We start from the raw sequence: 22,350 nt of genomic DNA on the forward strand, positions 1-22,350 counted from the left end.
GAAGTGGCTATTCTGTGGCTGTGAAAAGAGCCTACGTCGGAGGCACGTGTGTCAAAAAAAAAAAACTTGCGTCGCAACAGTGACGGTGGAGCTGCGAATGTGACTGGGGGTGTCGGCAGGTAGGGAGCAGGCGGCGCGTCCCGGGTTCAAGGACGCCCGCTGCGCGCCGCCTCCCGGAATGTCGGCCCGGCGCACCGCCGACACGCACGGCGGCGGCCGCGGCCGCAGCCGCCTAATGCCGCTCCCGGCCTCTTTCTTCACCTTCTCCTCCTCCTCTTCTAACGGTTCTCGTCCAATCTCGGCGCGAAGCCGACGAGTTTTTTTCCGCGCTGTTCGATGGTTCGGGTCGATGCTTCTCCACACCGAGTAAAATATCTGTACGGGTGACCGCAGCAGGCGGCGCGTTTCTTCTTCGCCGCCGTTTTCTTATTCGTGGTTAATATGTGGTTACGCCTACAGCACCGTATAGTATAAACATGTACAAGGTTTCAAAAACAAAGAGGCGAAAAAACTACGAATTCTGCAAAGAGAGCTATTCATTAATACACAGTAAACTCTGATTCGGAAAACCGACCATTTGAACCGGTTTTCCTATCGTGAAGTGGAACACCATCGTTCTGTACCGGACATCATTCGCGCCAAGCTTACTGATTTTAAGGAAGAAGTAAATATCAGTGAATGTACAGGTAATACGAGTAGACTAAGGGAAAATTCAGACACACTAACTTCATTAACATTAATTCCGATTACAAAAAGTATTAACCTACTCCAAAAAAGGTGCGATAACGAGTCATGAAAACGATGTACAAAAGAATCTCAACCAAAAATAAGGTCTTTCCTTTTGGGTGCTGCAGATCATTTCGTTATAGATCCAGGTAACAAATGGTTCAAATGGCTCTGAGCACTATGGGACTTAACATCCATGGTCATCAGTCCCCTAGAACCTAGAACTACTTAAACCTAACTAACCTAAGGACATCACACACGTCCATTCCCGAGGCAGGATTCGAACCTGCGACCGTAGCGGTCGCGCCTTTCCAGACTGAAGCGCCTAGAACCGCTCGGCCACACCGGCCGGCTATCCAGGTAACACCAGTAAATAACAGGTAAAATTCGTACCATTCTACAGTAAATATAGCATTTACTCTTCCATAATAGTACAGGCTTCAATTTTTTTGAATACGTACTGTATGTAGTGTACATGTCAAGGTTGTTTAATTTACCTTTAAGTATATATTTGAAGTTTTTTAATACAATTGTGAATTACATTAAATGTTCTGAAATTAAATATATGTGCAGTATTTCAGAATATACACTATATGTTATATTCCTGATTATATAAGGGCGTTTTGAAAGAAACGAGCCCGAGGCATAATTACAGAAACCAGTACCTGTATGTTAGAAGTATTGACCCTGGCTGTTGAGACACTTGGCCCACTGTGACACAAGACGGTGAATGGCTGTCTCAGAAAATTCCCGGGGCTGCGATGTTAATCAGTTCCGCACTTACAGCTGGACGTCGTCATCCGAGGTGAATCGTTTGCCCCTCCGAGCGCTTTTAAGGGGACCAGAAATGGCGTAATCACAGGGAGGGAGGTCTGGAATGTGTGGAGGGTGGCCGAGAACCTCCCATTTGAATTTCTGCAGGAGTGCCGCGACTGTGTTGGCCGTATGAGGCTTTGCATTGTCGTAGAGCAGAATGACCCCACGGGTGAGGTTGCCTGGTCGTCCACTGTTCTCCCGTGCTGCAGGAAGTGAATCAGGAGGGTCCCCTTTAAAAAGGCTCTGAGGGGCAAACGATTCACCTCGGTCGACGACGTCCAGCTGTACGTGCGGAACTGGTTAACATCGCAGGCCTGGGAATTTTATGAGACAGCCATTCACCACCCTGTGTCACAGAGGGACAAGTGTCTCAACAGCCAGGGTCAATACTTCTAACATACAGGTACTGGTTTCTGTAATTACGCCTCCAGCTCGTTTTCTTCTGAACGCCCCTTACATGTTCAGATAACTGTTGTAGAAAAAATTTCTTTAGTTAGGACTGGGGCTGGACTCGCCCCCAATTATCCCAATTTAGTGAGGTTTCCTGTAGATAAGTGGTAGTTACAAATTGGACACTTTCCATATAAATTTCATGACATTTTCTTTAAATTTCTGCTTTTATTTTTTCAGTACTTGCTTTTTTGTGGCAGTAACCTTTATTGTAGACGTAGGATTAATGTAATAAATATAGAAGATACAAAACGAAAAGATTTGTCAAGAGTTTGTTTAGTAAGCGCGAGAGCGTCTCGGAAAGTCGGAAGATAAGACATCACACGAGAGGCGTTGTCCGTTACAGAGAGCTTTACTCTTAAAATTCTGAGAATGTACCTTTCGGGAAGTGGCAAGCTACATACTACTACCTCTGACGCACATCTCATGATCCGAAGGTGGCGGTAAAACAAGAAAAAAGATCTCGCACGGGTGAGTACAAACAAGAAAGCGAGTTGTAATCGTAACACCGATGCCCTCGGACATACACTTAAATACAGCTTGCAAAGCATAGACGTTTGTGTGTGTACGCGGGGTATATAACCAGCAAAACATTTGGAGAAATGGGCTAAGGAAATCTTTTTCCTGTATTATTTGCCATACGGGCTTTCTAGTCGTTGTCTCATTTGAAAACAGGCAGGTACCAAGAATTTGATGCAAAACGCACAGATGTTTGTAGAATTCTAGAAGAGCCCTGTATCCAGTACCTGGTCGAAAGAGCTGGCTAGAGTTAGTACAACACAACTTCGTAGGAAAAACACAGGAGCCACAAAAGATATCAAGATTTTTGCTTGCAGTTAGTTCGAGCTGTAGGAACAGCGCCAAACTGCGAATGAAAACGAAGGAAATTTCGCCCAAGAAAACAAGTTGCAGTAAGTCAGTTCAGGAAGTCTAAAAAAAATGATCTCGCAAAGCTGAAAGGAGGCCCACGACAACAACATTACTAATAATAATAATGATAATAATAAACTGTAAACAGCTGTGTAACACTATTCCTACTGAACCAGTCGACTGATTTCAACCAAACTTCGTACACGTATCACTTTCTGTCTCAAAACATTTGCTCTTGGTGGGGGGGAGGGGAGATAAGAACCACCTTCCTAGCAAGGGGGTGGGGTGGGAGGAGGGTGAAAAGAAGTGTAGCTCGCGACTTTGTCGAGTGTTTGAGAACGAGACCATTATATGACTGGCAACAAACTTTACATATAATCACAAACTTTTCCGAAGCGTTTTCTCGTTGACAGCCCCTCAAATGACGCAAGGAAAAAAAGTTTATAGCTTTTTACATATTCACTGATCCTGTAGTAAAACTGCCGCATCAGGCACGACGTTTTGAGCTATTACTTCACTATTACTAAATCTATTCGTAACATATTTTGGACATAGTTTAACACATACTAGTGAATGTGCTCGCAAAATGTATACCAGGAGATAAATCGTAAAAAACTTCGAGTCTCCTGGAAACGAAACCACGGGGCGAATTCCGCTGGAGATGCAGGTGAACGACGTGTAAAAATATGTGTGAAATATATTAAATACGAGGTGCAGTCGGTAAACAAGATCCGATAGGTCTTGAAATGGAAACCACAGTGAAAAAAGTGTTTTATTTTCAAAAGTTTGCTATCCTTCCAGCTGCTTCTCTACATAGTCGCCGCTCCGACATCCGACATAGACATTTGTCGTAGCTTTGTACCAACTTCTCAACACCTTCGTCATAGAAGGTAGCCGCCTGCGCTTTCCGCTACTTATCTAGGCTGGTCTGCTGTTCGTTGTCTGTACTAAACTGTGGTCTTACAGCCAGCGATTCATGTGAGTAGAGGTGAACATAAAGGGGGGCCTAGTCCAGGCTGTATTCTGGGTGATCAACTTCCCATCGAAAATGTTACAGCGACGTAGTCATTTTATCTGCCGAGGGTTGTCATGAAAAAGAAAATGCATGACAGGTACGTTACGTGAGGTTGCATGAAATCAGGTGGAACCTCGCAGCGGGCATACATGCTTGATGGAAGCCATTATTGTTATAAGCGTCTTTACGTGCTCACTGAGTGCTCAGAGATGATATGAGCGACATGGCGCTATATACGGGCAAAGCTTCGTCGGATTTCCCCTGTAGTTTCCATTTCGCGACCCATGGGACCTTACTTTCCGAATAGCCCTCGTATACTTGACATGTGCGTACACAGGCACAGCTACTGGTAAAAAGCTGCCCCTAAACCCCTGGATCGATTTCAACCAGACTTAGTCCAGACAAACTACTTACTATCTGGAAAGAAATACTGTGGAGGTTGTGTTGTGGTTGGGGTGAGAAACTGGAGGCAGGAGGAGATGGATAGAAATAGGGAGAGAGGAGATGGTTAGACAGAGAGGGGGGGGGGGGAGATATACATACAGAGGAGGAGGAAACGGACAGCAGAGAGGGGAAGGGGCAAATGGGCAGAAAGTGAAAAATGAGGTGGAAGTGGAGATGGACAGAGGGCGGGGAAGGAGGAAATGAAGAGATGGATTGATAGAAAATTGAAATAAACGATGATTATAATAATAATGATAATAATAATACCGTACACGACTTACAGGTCTCTAGCTGAAATGGCTTGGAAGTTACAGAAAAACTAAATGTAATCTAATGACTGAATAGTTATATGTCCAGTGAGTAACAGCTGTGGTGAGATTATTTGGGCAAACACAACTATACATGTATGAAGCTGTATTTTGCTAGTAGGCGGACCCTGTAAATCCTGTCGACCTGGGGTATCAAAACACACCACTGTACATGAATGACAAATTTCTTAAAAATACGGTTTGGACATTGCTGGTAATTTCCGTAGTTTCGGCATGAGCTGTTTACCTAGACCACGTCATTTCCGTCATAGATGCGCTTTCGCTGATGAGATGGCCTAGTGGGGAGATGCAGCCACCTGCTACAGCAGACATTACCGGCCGCGGGTGCGACCTTGGAGAGCAGAGAAAGCCGGGACGCTGATGTCCCTGCGAGGCCGGGTCAGCGGTGATGACCCGCGCCATGGGAAAGCCGCCCTCCTCTCTCCTTATCTCCCACTGGTCCTGTTGCAGCGAACCTGACTCACCTCTGACTCCATTTAACAACGTTAAAAGTCCACACGTTTGCAGATTTTTGGCAGCTCCTAGAAAATAAAAATCATCGTACATGGGGACACGCAGTAAGTGAACGAACTTGTGGTACAGCTAACCTTCGCTTCAAAAGACCTGTCAGTGTTCGTCCACCCCGTGCGTCATATATTTGCCGCCCAAAAATACGGCCAATCCTTACCAATTTCGCGAGATTTCGAGGCTAACTCCGAAAGTTTCAGATAACGATGCAAGTTTCCGCTTTTATTATTATTTATACTTGTAACTTGCAAAATATTCTAATCCGGTGCGTCTTCACACTAACTCTGGCTGGTCTAGATTCGGTGTCGTGCCGGACAACCATCGCGTTTGCATATTAGGACAATATTCGAAACGGAAAAGTGTCACATTTGAATGTGAAACATGCCTACAATCAGATGACAAGACTACTCGTGTGGGCATTCGAACCTTATGACTCTTCGGAGTTAAGTAGGCACAGCCGCTAACCTCCCGTCATCTGTTGGTGCCACTGATTATAGTTTCCTTTTCATGGACGGCAGTGTTCGTTCCTATAAGGGTCACTTGATGCACGAAACGTAACAAGGAGAGTGGTTCACCAAGCGCTCTGGATTTGAATATCATGACACGTGCCTGGGTGTTGCTTGCAGTTCTACGTGGAGGCATTCGTAGGAACGTGACATATTTTTCTTGTGGATGTATCGTATTCCTCGCATATTTTACTTGAAATATTTTGTTCTTATATTGCTAAATGTGGAAAGCAAATGAAAACTGGTATTAGTTTTACATAGGACATCACAAAAAGACCTTTTAAATGACATAGTGCTGATAGCTTGCAAGAAAAGCTCGTTTACTTTCGTTACAACAGCACCGCCTCAATTCTAAAGGCCGACCGTTGTGGCCGTGCGGTTCTAGGCGCTTCAGTCTGGAACTGCGTGACCGCTACGGTCGCAGGTTCGAATCCCGCCTCGGGCATGGATGTGTGTGATGTCCTTCGGTTAGTTAGGTTTAAGTAGTTCTAAGTTCTAGGGGACTGATCACCTCAGATGTTAAGTCCTATAGTGCTCAGAGCCATTTGAACCATTTTTTTTTTCAATTCTAAACCAGTTATGAGTACAGGAATGTGAAAAGCTTCGTTTAGGCTGTTGAAGTCTGGGGAAAAAGGAATACTATTAACAGAAGATAGCGTGACAACTCTCGTTTTACTGATGACGATTTGCTTTTCCCAGTTAATATAGATACAACACAATAACAGAGTTCAATGAGCAAGTTTGAAAGTAGGCTTGAAAATCGTTTTAGAAACACTTAAAATATTGTAAAATGAACACATGGACAAAATTGCAAATAGACAATGACGATCTAGAAGCGATTTATGGATTGGTATTTAGCGCAGCTGAACAGAATGACAGGATGTGTAGTGAAACAAATAAATAGAACTTTAAGTAAATTTTCAAAACGGTTTGCAGTTAATTACGACCGTGATGAAAACAAAATTGAGGTGGGCGCAATGCGTAGCCAGGAAGATGGATGGTAGAGGGTCCGCCGAAACTCTTTGTTGCAGAAGAAACACATGAAAAGACTGCAACGTCGGTCTGATAAATGATGTATGGGGATATTAGGACACCTGCAGGAGCAACTTGGATGTGTATGGGCTGAGGTCATAATTCATATAGAATCCTGGAAATCTTTGTGCAGTAACGGATGATGATGATGATGATGATGATGATGATGATGATGATACATTTGCGTGGAAGAAAACTCATGATGGTGGGGGCGATGTGCAGTGTCAAGGGTCTGACTTTCCAGCCGTCATTATGTTTAATCCGTCTATAGCGTGTATTTCGGGATGCGTAAAAAAAAAGTTAGGCGTTGATTTCACTTCACGTCGAGGTTTACCAGTGACAGTGTAATTCTTCCAGAGCCAGCAAAGAACTTTGAATGGCAGCTGAATGGAATGGCAAGTGCCTTGAAAAAGAGTTTATAAGATGAACATCAACAATAGTAAAGTAAGGGTAATGCATATTGGTAGAATCATATCAGCCGACGCTAAAAGGAATTAGGTTACAAAATGAGACACACAAAGTAGTATAAGAGTTTTGCTTTTTGGGCACTAAGGTAATTGATGTTAGCCGAAGTAGACAGAGATGAAATGGAGACTGGCTACAGCACGAAAAACATTTCTGAAAAAGAGGAATTTGTTTATTTGTAATACAAATTTGTATATTAGGAAGTCATTTATATAGGTATTTGTGTGGTATTCCTCGTCTGCCTAGAACCGTGTACAAGAACGAAATGCTCGGATTAAAAAAGAGTGTAAGGTAGGGATGTAGTCTTTCGCCCCTACTGGTCAGTCTATACAGCGATGACGGAAATAAAAGAGAGGTTCAAGAGTGGATTAAAATTCTGGGTGAAAGAACTTCAGTGATAACATTCGCTGATGACATTGGTATCCTCAGTGAAATTGGGGGATAATTACATGATGCGTTGAATGGAATGGATAGTATAATGAGTTCAGAATATGGATTGAGAGTAATCCGGAAAAAGGCGAAGGTAATGAGACGTAGTAGAAATGAGAACAGCGAGAAACTTACCAGAATTGAGAATCGCGAGACCTAGGCATCAAAATAACCCATGATGCACGGAGGAAGGAGGACATAAAATGGAGACTAGCACTGGCAAAAACGATTCCTAGCCAAGAGAAGTCTACTAGTGTCAAACATAGGCCGTAATTTGAGAAAGAATGTATTCTCGAAATTTCGTTGCTCTACGTTAATTATTTTTTGGTGTTGCATTTTTTTTAAGTTAGTGTATTATGTACAGAGGATACAATGAACAGCGTATGTCTGTTTACCTGCATCTGTATCTGTTTCCCTATTAGGAATCATATTTCCTTTCCAGTTCGTATGCACCCAACTCAGACCCTGTTTTGTTTTATCACAATTCTGTTCCACAATTCAGACCGTCGTTGCTTGCTTGTAAATTCATGTACATCCTCTCCTAACACGTCTGACGGTTCCATCACCGAAGCCATTTTGAAATCTCACAGCTGTTTACTGCATCTCACTATAGTGTTGCCATCACGCCTCAAATTCTTTTGTGCGGTATAGAGGGACTTGTCTGTGTGACAAGTCCACTTTCTGCGCGAAACGAATTTTCAGCACCGGTTTAGACAGTCAACGCTTTCCATTTTAGGACCACCAGGCGTGGAATCGTGTGAAAAGAACAAACACAGTAATGACTCATATACCCAAAAAACCCGTTTTTCGTCTCAACGTCTCAGTTGCTATTGTGAGATTAAAAGAATGGCGCAGAATGCGGGTTGGATCAAACCGGTCAGAAGACCGTTGTTGTGGTCTTCAGTCCAGAGGCTGGTTTGATGCGGCTCTCCGTGCTACTCTACCCTGTGCAAGCCTGTTCGTCTCCGAATAACTACTGCAACCTACATCCTTCTTAATCTGCTTAATGTCTTCATCTCTTGGTCTCTCTGTACGATTTTTACCCACCACGCTTCCGTCCAATACTAAATTGGTTATCCCTTGACGCCTCAGAACGTGTCCAATAAACCGATCCGTTCTGCTAGTCAAGTTGTGCCACCAATTCCTTTTCTCGTGAATTCTACTTAGTACCTCCTCACTAGTTACGTAATATACCCATCTAATCTCCAGCATTCTTCCTGATACTTAAATCTGTACTCGATGTTAACGAATTCCTCTTCTCCAGAAACGTCCGACCATCATCAGTTATTTTGCTTCGCAAATACCAAAACTCATCTACTACTTTCTCATTTCCTAATCTAATTCACTCAGAATAACCTGATTTAATTCGACTACATTCCATTATCCTCGTTTTGCTTTTGCTGATGTTCATCTTGCAACATCCTTTCAAGACACCATCCATTCCAGTCAGCTATTCTTCCAGGTCCTTTACTGTCTCTGACAGAATTACAATGTCGTCGACAAACCTCAAAGTTTTTATTTCTTCTCCATGGATTTTCTTTCGTACTGCAAATTTTTGTTTTGTTTCCTTTACTGGTTGATCAGTATACAGATTGAATAACGTCGGAGATAGGCTGCAACCCTGTCTCCTTCTCTTCTCAACCACTGCCCGCGACTCTTTATAACTGCCGTCTGGTTTCCGTACAAATTGTAAATAGCCTTTTGCTCCCTGTATTTTACCCCTGCCACCTTCAGAATTTGAAAGAGAGTATCCCAGTCAACATTGTTAAAAGCTCTCTCTAAGTCGATAAACGCTAGAAACGTAGCTTTGCCTTTCCTCTATCTTCTAGGACGAGTCGTAGTGTCAGTATTGCCTCGCGTGTTCCAGCATTTCTACGGAATCCAAACTGATCTTCCTTCGGCTTCTACCAGTTTTTTTTTTTAAACCTAACTAACTTAAGGACATCACACATATCCATGCCCGAGGCAGGATTCCAGATTATAGCGTCTAGAACCGCTCGGCCACACCGGCCGACAGTTTTTTTTTCATTCGTCTGTAAAGAACTCGTGTTATGACACAGAAAAGTAGCTGAAACACAAATATCCTGCGTAGTACTGAAAAAGAAAGCAGATACGTTTATGGGTTTGCATAGGCGATCTGTTTTTCTCTACTTTGCCGGACGATACGGTTGGGGCGCTGGAGAGCCAGGCGAGGCGGTCTCGTGAAGCGCGCCCTCGTGTGTGGAGCGGTGGAATGGGAGTGGGTGGGGGAAGACAGACGGAGCGCCTGCTGGGCGCAGTATGTAGGCCGAGGATCGGTGGAGAGGCGGAGAGAGAGGAGAGGTAACTCGCTTAACGCAAACAGCATTAGCCGGCGGCGGCGGCAGTCGCTGCGCGGACATGACGGTGGCTGGTGGTGTTGCCGGTGTTGGTGCTAGCGGCGACAGCCAGGCGCCCGCCTCGTCCCGACTCATGGGCTCGCTGCGCCGCTTCTCCACCTCCTCGCGCCACTCCGTAAGTCCAGCAGCTGCCTGGCGCCTTCGCAGGCCCCGACGCAGTGTTTAGGGGATGCCTTACGTTGTTTACGTTGCGTGTGAAAAGTCCCCAAACAGGTGACGCAGGCGGGCGTACCGTCCGTTCCTGCTTGTGCGTGATGGTTGCGACAGTGATTTGTGGTGGTTTGAATGTGCGCTCACGAGCGAGGACGTCCGAGTAAGGACCGTAACTTTCGTTGCCTTCTGTGTGCCTGTAATGCGGTAAGTATTGCAGTTGTCTACGGGGAGTTCGTGCGAATATCGCACAGCTGTTATATGTGATCCCATCATATCACTCGACTCCGTCTTAAGGACCATATCGCACGCCTCGCTACAATCGAGAAGATACCTACGTCTACACTCAGGCAGAAGATACTTCTTGGTCGCAGAATGAATTTTTCACTCCGTGGAGTGTCATGGTGTTTGGAAAGTAGGACACAGGCACCGACAGAAGTGAAGCTACGGGGATAGGACGTGATTCGTGTATGGATAGTTCAATCCGCAAAAGGCAAGGTTTTGGGTTCGAACCCTGCCGGGAATTTCTAGGTAACTTGTTTCTGTCCTGCGCGCTATTGTTTCAGTCTGCTCCATTCACAGAAGAATCGTGGGATTATTTATGAAATGCCTTCGCACCACCCCTTATTTTTCTTCTTCTACTTTTTAAAGGGTCTTGCGTAATATACAACGGGATGGTGACTCCGCTCTGATAACGAGTTCTTCGAATTTAAAAAATTACGGCTTCTCGAGGTTATTAGAAGTAGAAAGTACGTCCCGACAGTTTCCTTCCAGACCGAATTTCCTGCCTTGTCGCGAATCGTTCCAAATTATTACTGTCGCTGATGCTTCCTATTATTACTTCCGTACATTGTTGCCACATTCCCCGCTGGCTGTGCGGGGCCAGCAACATCGAGGGGAAAGATTTGGAGAGGAACGTGGCTTCCCCTGCCACAATGTACCAGCTGAGTTAAATTCGCCGAAATTGAATGAAATGCCGTATTGTCGATGTGATTTATGAATCTGTCTGTCAGAAGTTTGAAATTGTCACGGCATTTTCAATAAGTCGCAAGTTAAGCGTTGCTGAACGGTTTACACTATTGTTTAATGTTTTCTAACTTCATTAATTTCGCCTCGGTTCATTTTACTCTAGTTAATTTAATTCAACTTGTTCCAATACTGCAGTATCTAAACTGACAGATTCGTGAAACAAGGCGTGCATCACACTCTCTCGCATGTGAAATAAGCCTGTGATATTTCAAGCTCCTTGCTTTTGAATACGTTATTTTTGTTCTCTAATCTTGTACCGATACCGTACACTTCTGTAGTATTCCAGCATAAGTCATACAAGTGTTTTTAAACGATCTCTGACGTGGACAAATCAGTGGTTTCCCAGTTTCCTGGCAGTCAAACGAAGTCCGGCACGTGTTTTCTCTTTCAGTGAGTCTGTGATCTTTCTACTTCATATCCCACATTTTTAAATTTGACACGCTTCATTAGTGATTTATTAAGCCCGAAGGCAAATGGTGTGAAGTGTCGTTTGTCGTCCCTTAAACAATTATTGTACATAGTAGGTAGTCGCTAATTCTTGAACCAGGTTACAATTTAGTTACGTTTTGCTGATAACGCTTCCTCATAGATGGAAATCATCAGTTCCGAGGAGTCTAAAATTGCTACTCATATTATTAGCCAAGTCGCTAATAAATAACATTAAGAATATTACCCGTCAGTTGGCGAAACTTCACTGCGACCAGTAACACATTTACTTGCAGCGTTACGTGCTGCCTCCTGGCTGCGAAGAAGTCTGCGAAAGCGCCAACGGTGCTATATATCACGTATCGGTGTCGGTGGAGTTCTCAGTCTGGAACTTGTAGAAAGTGTAAACATATCAAATGTAGGCTAATTCGAACTATCACGATCTGTGTTTGTAACCCATGCTGGGTCCCATGTAGAAACTAGTTGTATTTCAGCTAGGTCAGTTCTTCGAAAAATAACGTGCTTTACTGTTGTTCTACAGTTACAATCATTCCTACTGCCATCTTTGTACTACGGCGCGACTTTATGCATCAGCGGCCATACTAGACGTTGTTGTTGTTGGTGGTGGTGGTGGTGGTGGTGGTGGTGGTGGTGGGGTGGTCTTCAGTGAAGACAGGTGTGTTGCAGCTGTCTGCACGTTAGTATATCCCCGCGAGTATCTTCATCCCCCAGATAAACTGGTGCAGCCTATATCCATTTGAACTGTAGTCAAGCTTGGTCTCCTGCTGCAATTCTTACTCCCTGCCCTTCCCTTGGTAACAAAATTCCTTGCTGCCTCAGTATGCTTAATACAGTTGTCATAAGGTCTGATGTGGTTCTTGTCGCAGGTGCTACTTCCTGTAAGGCGTTGGTTTCGTCTTTACGAAAGTATTGCGGACGTGTTTTCTTTCGTCTGTTACGCATCCTTGTTCCTGCTGCAAATGTTTCAGTCTAGATTTGAATGAAAGTTCATTTTCAAATTTCGAGCTAAGAAGAATGATAAAGTGAATTTAAATGTTTGCCTGTATTTCCAGTCACAGATGGTTTCGACAGCTGCAGTTGTGGCAGCCGAGAGAAGTGGACGCAACATGTGCGTTATTCGAATGTATGATGCTCATTAACTGGTTGGCTTATTTTTTAGTGTCAGTGAAACACTCACTCTTCGGAAGGGGAAACGGTGCAGTTATGAGAAAGCAACCTACCCGCATGCTGCTGTGGTTTTAAGTTCTCTCTCGTGTAAAGGTGAATCCCGTTGACAAGGAAGCACGGTCCCAAGTGACCCATGCGACATCTCTGTAGACATATAGGGGACCTCCCGTGTGAGTTTTGGAGGGAGAGAGGGCATTTTTCTGTCGGTGAAATGCGATAGTGAAACTGGAGTAGGCTAGTTTCGCCGTATGCGGGCTTTGACCTTGAGTGTTGGATTACGCGTGTGACTCCTGTCGCATGCACGCTGGCCACTGAGTGAAGTCCCGAGTTTCGTTGCACTGTGTTAAGTGTTTAGACTACAGAATAGTTCTAGTGGTTGGTTTCAGTGCCGTATGCAGCGCTGTAAACGGGAAATCACAAAATTTCATGAATTTTATAGTTTATTCTGCCTTCGGCTTTAAAGGCTGCCATTAATTTTTGAGGCGATTATCTTAATTTATTTTTCATCGTGTTCCTTGCTCTAGTAGCCATTGACAAGAGTTAATCGCAGCTGGTTTTTAGCTGCGCGGATGAAATCTCTCTGTATTCGGATAACATCTTATCTTGTTAGTGAGAATAACTGAACTCGTTGCCTATGTTTTTCTTTACGGGATAGAAAGGGAAGAGGCCAAATGATCTAAGTAATCATAACCTGTTTTTGTCCCTAATATGCGATCTTCAGTTCTTTGCCTTGGTTCGCCCTTCAACCATCGGAATATTATCATGGGAACCAAGCCCACTGTTCGGTGACAAGCTACGTAGTGCTCGAGTGAATGAGTGACGTGAAAGTCATTCAGACACTAGATCCACACTCCTGAGGACCAGGGTTACAACCCTCATTCAGTCAATAACATTTTGGTTTTGTTTGCTGTGTGGTTTGCCTAGATCTCGTAAGGTGAACACCAAGATGAAGTTCTTTAAAACAAGGTAAATTTACTTCCCCAACATGAGTTCATACATAAGTCTCTTCTGATATCATTGTTGACAGTTCATTTTTTATACGCTAATCTTCCATCCTCAGACCATCTTTCGAAATAGGAACTGCTTCGTGTCCGATATGCATAGTGTAACGGAGACAATGAATTCCATATCCATCGGGGGATTTTACACGATTCGTAATTTTTGGTATTTTCGCAGTTTTTCTGTACATGGCCGTCTGTTATGTTTGTGTAGAGGGATGCTGTTGTTCAACAGTGGAACTTCACTGCGACCAGTAAAATACATACTGAAGACAGTTACAATATGCAACGAGGTCATTGCTAACACATCCACGTGAAAACCTTAAGATGGCTGACACCTAGGTACATGTATAATATGGAACTTCAGAGCTCTGTATCTTTTAGAATAATTATTAGCATTCACAAAATCCAGATGTGTTTGATGGAATGTAGCAGAGCAACTTAGTGACCACTGCTCGATGTTATTTAGTGCGATTAAAAATTATCTGGCCTTGGGGTACTCCGAGCCCGATTGTCCGTATCGGAGTTATCAGAGCCCATCGTTGGAGAGTAGATGACTCAGTTGTGACTAAACAATGGACTTCTCCGATCCGCAGTGAGTTTGTTCAGAACCATAGTGAGAATATAAAATGAAGGTAGAGAAAAGTTGGTCTTCGCTGAATTACCGAGGGAAATTTGAGATAGCTCAGATTTTAGATTCTGGAGAGCTTAAATTATTCTCTCTCTCTCTCTCTCTCTCTCTCTCTCTCTCTCTCTCTCTCTCTCACACACTCACTTACACACACACACACACACACACACACACACACACACACACACCGTAGAAGTTTTTCGCTGTTGTCCTAAAGTTGCTGTCTAAGTGAATGCTCTGCAACTTTAATATTGCTTCTTGATGCCCTTTGCCTAAAAAGGCAGGAACGTTACCAGGATAAAATGGAAAAATTGAGTTTGTTATTCGTCGTCAGTTGAGCTTTACTGGTTTTGGAGAACGTTTGACACTCAAGGGTTTGGTATTAAACGAATCCGTTACCGTAGAAACATCTGAAACACAATCCTTCTGTTAGGGCTGTGTAATTCGCTTTGTACATTTCCTGGTGCGTCGTAAAGCGACGATAAAACTGGTTTCGAAGTTGTTCTCTTAAGTGATTAACTCTGTTACCAGATTTGATACGAGAATGGCGCTTTCCTTCCAGAGCCTGAAGAGCATCGGAGCTTCAACTGAGACGCAGTAAAACGCCGTAACGCAGTTGAGTGAAGCAGTCGCAACTGTGACAAAAGAAAAAGCTGGGCGGAAGTCTCAGGAGCGGTTGTGGGGCATCCCGGAATCCTGTCCAATGCCTCTACCTGCCACTGACGTCAGTTGAGGCAACTTGCACCTCAGCAGGCGCCAGACAGCGTTTTCTACGTTAATAAGTGCTCGGAGTGTGACGACGTTCATTATCGACTTCAAAATATATGTGCCCTATCGAATTAAAACGTGCATTAACAATGTCGTTCATTTCATTTGCCTCTTATTAGCGTTATAATACGCAGACGGGAATAGAAAATGTTACACGGTACTCCAGTATTTCTCTGCATGTGAAATGTTTTGATTGAAATTTCATCCATGTGCGAGCTTGAAAAAAACCGTTCCTACAGATGAAGAAAGTGTGCGCACATGACGGCTGTTGGATGCGTGTACGTTACTGGAATGTTTGAGGGTGCAAATGTCAACACAGCATGCCCAGAGGACGTCCACATGTCTTCGGACTTTGCGAAAGATCTGATCATTGGCATGAGGGACGTGGAAGCACAATTTCGACATTTCTCTGACAGCTGTAGTGCAATGACTGCAGAACGAATGGTGCTCAGGTGGACTCAGGGCAACAGTCTGGCAAAAAGACCACAAAAAGATTGCGGGATCTTCGACTGGCTCTGTGACAGATTGACTGATGACAACAGTTGATATCCGCGCTGTGATTGTGTCACCTCGAACCGTCCGGAACAGAGTACTGGAAGCTGGGTTGAGGTCTTAAGTTGCTGACATCATACCACAGGCAACGGAGATCTGCATGGTGTAGAGCGAGAGCCAATTGGGATATTGAATGACATTGTGGTAGTCAGCAATTAGTCTTGCTTCTGTTTGTGGCGGTCCACATCGACACCAGTGTGTCCATGGATGACCTAGTGTAAGGTCACAAAAAGCAGCGGTTCTCGAGACCCATGCATCACCAACTGCTGTGATCATGGTGTGAGGAACTGTTGAATATGGGTGCAGGATTTATTTGGTAATGCTCGCCAGTATGTGGCAAGAATGATAAACCCTGTTGTGGGGTGTTACACCCTACATGACCAGTTTACCAAATAGCATTTTCCAGCGCAAGAACAAGTACCTCACCCCCTCCCACGGACACGCACAATGTCTTTCACACCGCCGTTTATGACCAAGGTACAAAATGGCATATTCCAGCTGCATGATGCAACACCCCACACTGCAGTTCACGCTCAGACACCTTGAGGAATTGTTGGATCCTTGACTAAACTGCACTGAACCCCGATTTGTCACCAACATAGTATATCGGAACTGAGGATGGCAAACTTTCGTATCAGCCTTCAATCAGCACTCTACACGAGCTGACATTGCAGGTGTTTCAGGCATGGCAAGAAATTCAGGATGAGGATGTTTCTTAGATCACAAGGAATACAAGGGTGTATTCGTGTTCTAAGTGATCATACCTCCTACTGATTAAGACTGTCATTTCTGAATGGAATGAACATTAAATTATTTAATACACATTATGTGATGAACATTTCAACAAAGTTTGATAAGTGTGATGTAACACTTTCCGTGTCCGTCAGTGTGTCTTGTCCCGTTCGTTGCAATCCCAAGTAATTACCCTGCAGAGAAGCACGAAATCCCCTGTCAAAATATTATTTATCTCGAAAACTCGTACTATAACCCGTGAAAGCGTAGTGGACGAATAAGCATGATTTTAGAACTACTGTAGCTTCAGTGTATTTGCAACGTATTTGTTTATTGTTGTGTATACATTATGCATATAATGCAAGACTAAAGGCAGCAAAGTGAAACTTGTTTTAATTCTCGCCAGATTCGTGCTTTTGCTCACACTTCATGCCGGCGCGGTTCTTCTACCTGTCTGTCGACGAGACGCACTTAATTTTTTCTGAGTACACACTTCCCTTCAAATCGGATAGTGTACTCTGTTCACCACATCTTGACAATGTTGGAAGCGCCTGTTGTCGTTCCTCCGTTCTTGAGAATTAAATTCTGTTTTTAAAACTCCGCCTCATGCAAAACTCAAGATATTTTTTCCTTTTTTTTCCCCAAACATGTTTAGACACCTGTGCTTCATTTTCAATGGAACTCGTTTTATTTTTCCAAAATATTACACAAAACTTCTGCTTGATTCTCTGTTTTACATCTAGAAATAATAACACATTCATTTTAGATTGTTGTGATCGTTCACCTGTAACTGCATTGGACTGGACATGTTGGTGTTTTTATGGCTTGACAACATGTCATAAGCAAAGTTTGCTTCGCATTGAGATGCGTATTTCGCTTGGTGGCGTTGCATTTGAATTTAGCAGGCTTGTCCATTTGAACCTTTCGTATTTGTAAATCAACCATAAAGAAACTCATTAACTGATGTTTTAACTTGTGGGCGTACAGTGATTTTAATCGAGTATTATTTAATGATGAAAAAGGGTTCAGTTGTGTAGATGATATCAATATGCAATGTAGTTCCAATTCTGAAACGCATCGGATAAAAAAAAATAGCGACAGGAAGTGACGTTGGTAATTTGTTGTTGTCGTTAATACTTTTCTTAAAGGATTTCAAATTAAGGTATCGCCGGCCACGGTGGCCGTGCGGTTCTAGGCGCTTCAGTCCGGAACCGCGGGACTGCTACGGTCGCGGGTTCGAATCCTGCCTCGGGCATGGATGTGTGTGATGCCCTTACGTTAGTTAGGTTTAAGTAGTTCTAAGTTTTAGGGGACTGATGACCTAAGATGTTAAGTCCCATAGTGCTCAGAGCCATTAAGGTAGCATATGTTTTGTTAGAAAAGATATTTCGAAACATATTTGTCAGTACTGTATATCATTGAGAGAAGCTTTGTTGTTGTTGTTGTTGTTGTTGTTGTCGCAAGTTACCATTGAAGATTCTTTACTAGGCACAAATTTTATTGCGACTGATGTTAGAGGAAAGAAATGTGTTCTATTCTGTACTCATTGCTAGACGCCTTATACAAACGTTTGATTACCAGAGCATATACAATTTCATCCAAAAATATGGAGGAATAAGCTGAGGAAAAAAATTATGGTGAGGATAAGAATAGATTAAAAAATGACCTACTTTACGGAACCCAATGATAATGACTGCAACAGATTAACCGATATTTCATACTGTAGTAATTTTCATATCTTCTTTCCGCTTCATATATATTTTCAATTTTTTTCTTTAAAACTTACTGCCATTTACGGCTTTGAATAATGGATTATACCAAGCAAAACCTAGAAGAGTTGGAACCATTAGGAATTTGTTTGCCCCAGGTTCGAAGATATGCGTAGTGAGCTGTGTGCTGCGGAGGGCAACTTCACTACTTCAACGCGTGTTTGTGCGGCCACTGAAAGAGCTACAAGAGAACTCATCGACGCGGCCCGAAGTTGTTTGCCTCGCGAGACGCAACGTTTTCTGTCGGCAGGAACGTGCTTGGAAGTTGGTCTGGCACCGATCCCGCCAGCCACTCATATTCGGCCCGCATAAGCAGGGCTGTTCACGAACTGACTGTCGATGGGATGTCAGACAACTTTCTCGGCTTGGCGTCTCCGTAGAAAGTGAACACAACTTTCTGTAAACTGTAGGGGTGGAAGACCGCCAAAGTACCTCTCTCTCTCTCTCTCTCTCTCTCTCTCTCTCTCTCTCTCTCTCTGCATGCGTGTATGCGTAAAACTTCTTCTTTTGATAGCTGCGTGCATTCGCTAAAACAAGTCTTCTACCGCAGGCCATGCGCTTCAGACACTGGGCGCACGTTACGCAATGTACGATATGGACGTTGTAACTTTAATACTGGCAAATTTTTATTTACAACTTATACAACGTAGATATAGGTTTCAAAGTTCTACTGTCCTTCAGAATAGTGACCAGCATAGGATACCCTTATTGTGTTGATAGTTTGAGTGGAGCGATCCATTAGCCGACGAACCTGTGTAACAGTTCTGTAGCGAATGCCATCCAATTTAGGAATCAAGTTGAAGTCACCAGAACATAAGACCGTGGAATTTGGAGGTTGAAATAGCACTCCCCCCCCCCCCCCACCTAGCTGAAAGAAAAAAGCAGCGACACATTCTTCTCGACCTAGTTGTCAGTTTGCAGGAAAGTGCTCGGGCACATAAGGCGCAAGTTATGACTGATTTGTTCGATTGATGCGGCTGGGAAGTGCTGTACCACCGATTAAACTCTCCGGACTTAAGGGCTCGTGCCTTCAGTTTGATCCCTAAGATGAAGGAACTACTCCTTGGCATTCGCTTCAGAACTGTTACAGATTCATCGGGCAATAGACATCTCCACTCAAATATCAACACAACTAGCACTGCTGAGCATATACTATGACTTCCACATCACTGGCAATGGGTTATACACAATGCCGGTGACTACTGTGATAGACAGTAAAACTTTGATACATGTATCCATTTTCGATAAGTTGTGAATAAGTAGTTGCCACTATTAAAGTTCCAACCCTCGTAACTGCATCGCTGTAGACGAAGAAACGCTTACTACACAGACCTGGAGGGAGTCTGTCTCTCTGTTGTCGTCGTCGTCTTCAGTCCAAAAATTTGTTGCTGAACGCTTGTATATCCTGTGCAAACCTCTTAATTTCTGTAACTACTGCAAACTACATCTATTTGAACCTGCTGTCTATAAAGAAATGGTTCAAATGGCTCTGAGCACTCTGGGACTTAACTTCTGAGGTCACCAGTCCCCTAGAACTTAGAATTACTTAAATCTAACTAACCTAAGGACATCATACACATCCATGCCTAAGGTAGGATTCGAACCTGCGACCGTAGCGGTCGCGCAGTTCCAGACTGTTGCGCCTAGAACCGCTCGGCCACCCTGCTGTCTTTAGTCAAGACGTGCTCTCAAGCTGTAAGACATGAAAATGTAATTAACAAATACTGAATCATATTTTAATAAAAATAACACTTTTTATATTTAATTATAGGTCATATGAAAATAAATTAAAATTTGATAGAGGCGTGTGAAATGCCGTTTCGTTAAATGAAAAAAAATGTTTCATCAGTAATACTAAAAAATCACTAGAAACAAAGTATTTTATCATTTATTTGATGTTGCACATTTCTGTATAAAATTGTAATCTACTGTGAATACTCGAACTTCCGTACCAGTTTATTAAAAATACTGTGTTTCAGTAAATGTTAATGTTTCCATTTTGTAATAAATGTGGAATTTAAATGAAAGTAGAAAGAACAGACTACTAGCGAGGTTCAAACCAGCGACTTGACGATTACAGTCGTACTGCTTTCTGCAGTTGATAAGCTATTAGTGTTTCATGCTTGGCAGCGCTCCGAAACATTGAAGAAACTTAAGAAGAGGGCCAGTCCCTAAGTTCCCTTTGTGTGAGATTATTTTCTTCGCGTCGCGGTAACCCTTCACAGTGCGTGCGACGGTATCATAGAAGCATGCGAAGGAGAAAAGAAATCCTCACGGAGCGTACTGGAGGAAGTCATACACACAGTCAATCTTCCACACAATATGATACGATATGTTACGGAAATGAAACTTGTTTTTTAAAGACCCTGCTTTGGACCGTCACTTCAGAGAGCAAAAAGGAAGTGTGATGCGATTCCACTCGCATGGAATTTGGCAGTGATATGGTGGGAGGCTGTACGTCTGTGTCTCGATCAGCATCTCTTCCAGCAAGGATTTTGCTCCTCAACTTTAATTACAAATTCTTAGATTTCTTGGAAGCTATCAAGCTTAATATGCATAAACAAAAGTCCTTATTTTCGAGAGTTCTTACAGTTCCACCAGGTCCGAAAGATCCTGCGGTATTATCATGGACCTAGGTTTTTTTAAAAAAAGAAAAAACAGAAATGTGGTGACCGAAACTCTTACTGAAGTTAATTGCGACTGCATCTCGATTAATATGCTGAAGCTCGTCACCCGGCGAGTCGCATTTTCTGATCCCTCCTTGTAAGCTCAGATCTGGACAAAAACTAACCCCTCCGCTCTCCCCAAAATCCCAGTAAAGGGGGAGTACCCCAGAATGCGTTCGGACATCACATGGAGCCTCCTTCGACTGCGGCGACTGTGATCTACCGGACCGGATTTCATAAGGTTGTCCGGAGATAACCTCTACCTATGTACGGTAATACAGAAAAGTAGGATAAACAGCCCTGTAATGTTCGAATAGCGTATTAGCTGTTTGCTTTGAAATTGCCACGTTGTAAATCGACGTGAAGTAGAACGAGCGCGTAAGCTCGGTTGTGGGGAGGATGAATGGTCGACTTTCGTTTATTGGCATTACTCTAGAAAAGCGTCCGTTATTTATGAGGCAGACTGCTTAAAGAACACTGGCGCGACCCATTCGTTAATATTGCTCGATTGTTGGTGATTGCCACCAGGTCGGATTTAAGGAAGACAGCTAAGCAAACCAGAGGCCTCCCTAGATTTGTTGACAGTAGTTCCGATCAACAAGTGAATATTATCGAAATGCTTCGTAAACTCAAATGAAAATCTCTGGAGGGAATAAGATGTTCCTTTCGCGAAACGCTGTTGCGAAAAGAGAATTGGCATTTGCGATTGAAAGCAGAACGATTCTTCTGCTGCCTACATACATCTCACGTAAGAACCGTAAAGCCAATTTAAGAGAGATGAGAGCTCGTATGGAAGCATACAAAGTCGTTTTTCCTCCGCTCCATTTGGTAGTGGAGCAGGAAAGGAAATGTCTAATAATGATACGAGGTATGCTCCGCCATGCACTGCATGGTCGCTTACGTAGTGTGTGTGTGTGTGTGGGGGGGGGGGCTGTAAATATCGGCGAGCGAAAGATACTTTATAATGGTGTCGGTGGAAATAAGTTGGGGGGCGGGCGGAAATTATCGATTGGAAGTAGTGCGACCTCTTCCTTCGTAGTCTCTTCATCGCTGGAATTTACAAGTGTTGAATGTAACGCCTTTGTGCCTGCCGCTCGCGTTGAGAGCTCGGGCACGTAGCGTGGTTATTAATCGCAGCAGCCTCCGGGCAGAATTGTGAGGGAAGCGCTGGGCCCGGGAAGGCATGCCAGTTATTTGGGGCAAGGCACGCAGTAGCAGCAGCTGATGCGGCGCCGCGGGAACGCGGTCGGCCGCAGCAGTTTACGAGCCAGCATTTGGCCGCCGCTGCCGCCTGCTCTCCCGTAATGAATGTCCCACAAGCACGTGGTCGCCAGCTGTCAAACAGCTGCAGTGACGCTCAAACGTGTCAGCAGCCACATAGTTGCAAACTGACGTATGAGGCTAATTACAGGGGGTGGTCAAAGTGCTTCAATTAAAAATCAAGCTGCAACGATGGAACTTGATGTTACATTTC

The 22,350-nt window shown here is 43.7% G+C and overlaps 1 protein-coding gene across 9 annotated transcripts in view; it reads left to right on the top strand.

Annotated features, from left to right (window-relative positions):
- The window catches only part of LOC124805154 (protein kinase C and casein kinase substrate in neurons protein 1-like), a 554,660-nt gene that overhangs the window by 442,413 nt on the left and 89,897 nt on the right, over positions 1-22,350 (top strand). Inside the window, exon 1 of one of the 9 annotated variants that reach the window (XM_047265626.1) lies at positions 9,967-10,082. The exons of 7 other annotated variants lie outside the window; for them this stretch is intronic. In XM_047265626.1, coding sequence (XP_047121582.1) covers positions 9,969-10,082 — 114 coding nt within the window. In that variant the 5' untranslated portion in view covers positions 9,967-9,968. Of the gene's footprint in view, positions 1-9,966; positions 10,083-10,237; positions 10,325-22,350 lie in introns of those variants that run through there. One more of the 9 variants, XM_047265629.1, reaches the window with a different exon arrangement.

This window comes from Schistocerca piceifrons, chromosome 7, assembly GCF_021461385.2.
Source record: "Schistocerca piceifrons isolate TAMUIC-IGC-003096 chromosome 7, iqSchPice1.1, whole genome shotgun sequence".
In the NCBI taxonomy this organism is placed as follows: domain Eukaryota; kingdom Metazoa; phylum Arthropoda; class Insecta; order Orthoptera; family Acrididae; genus Schistocerca; species Schistocerca piceifrons.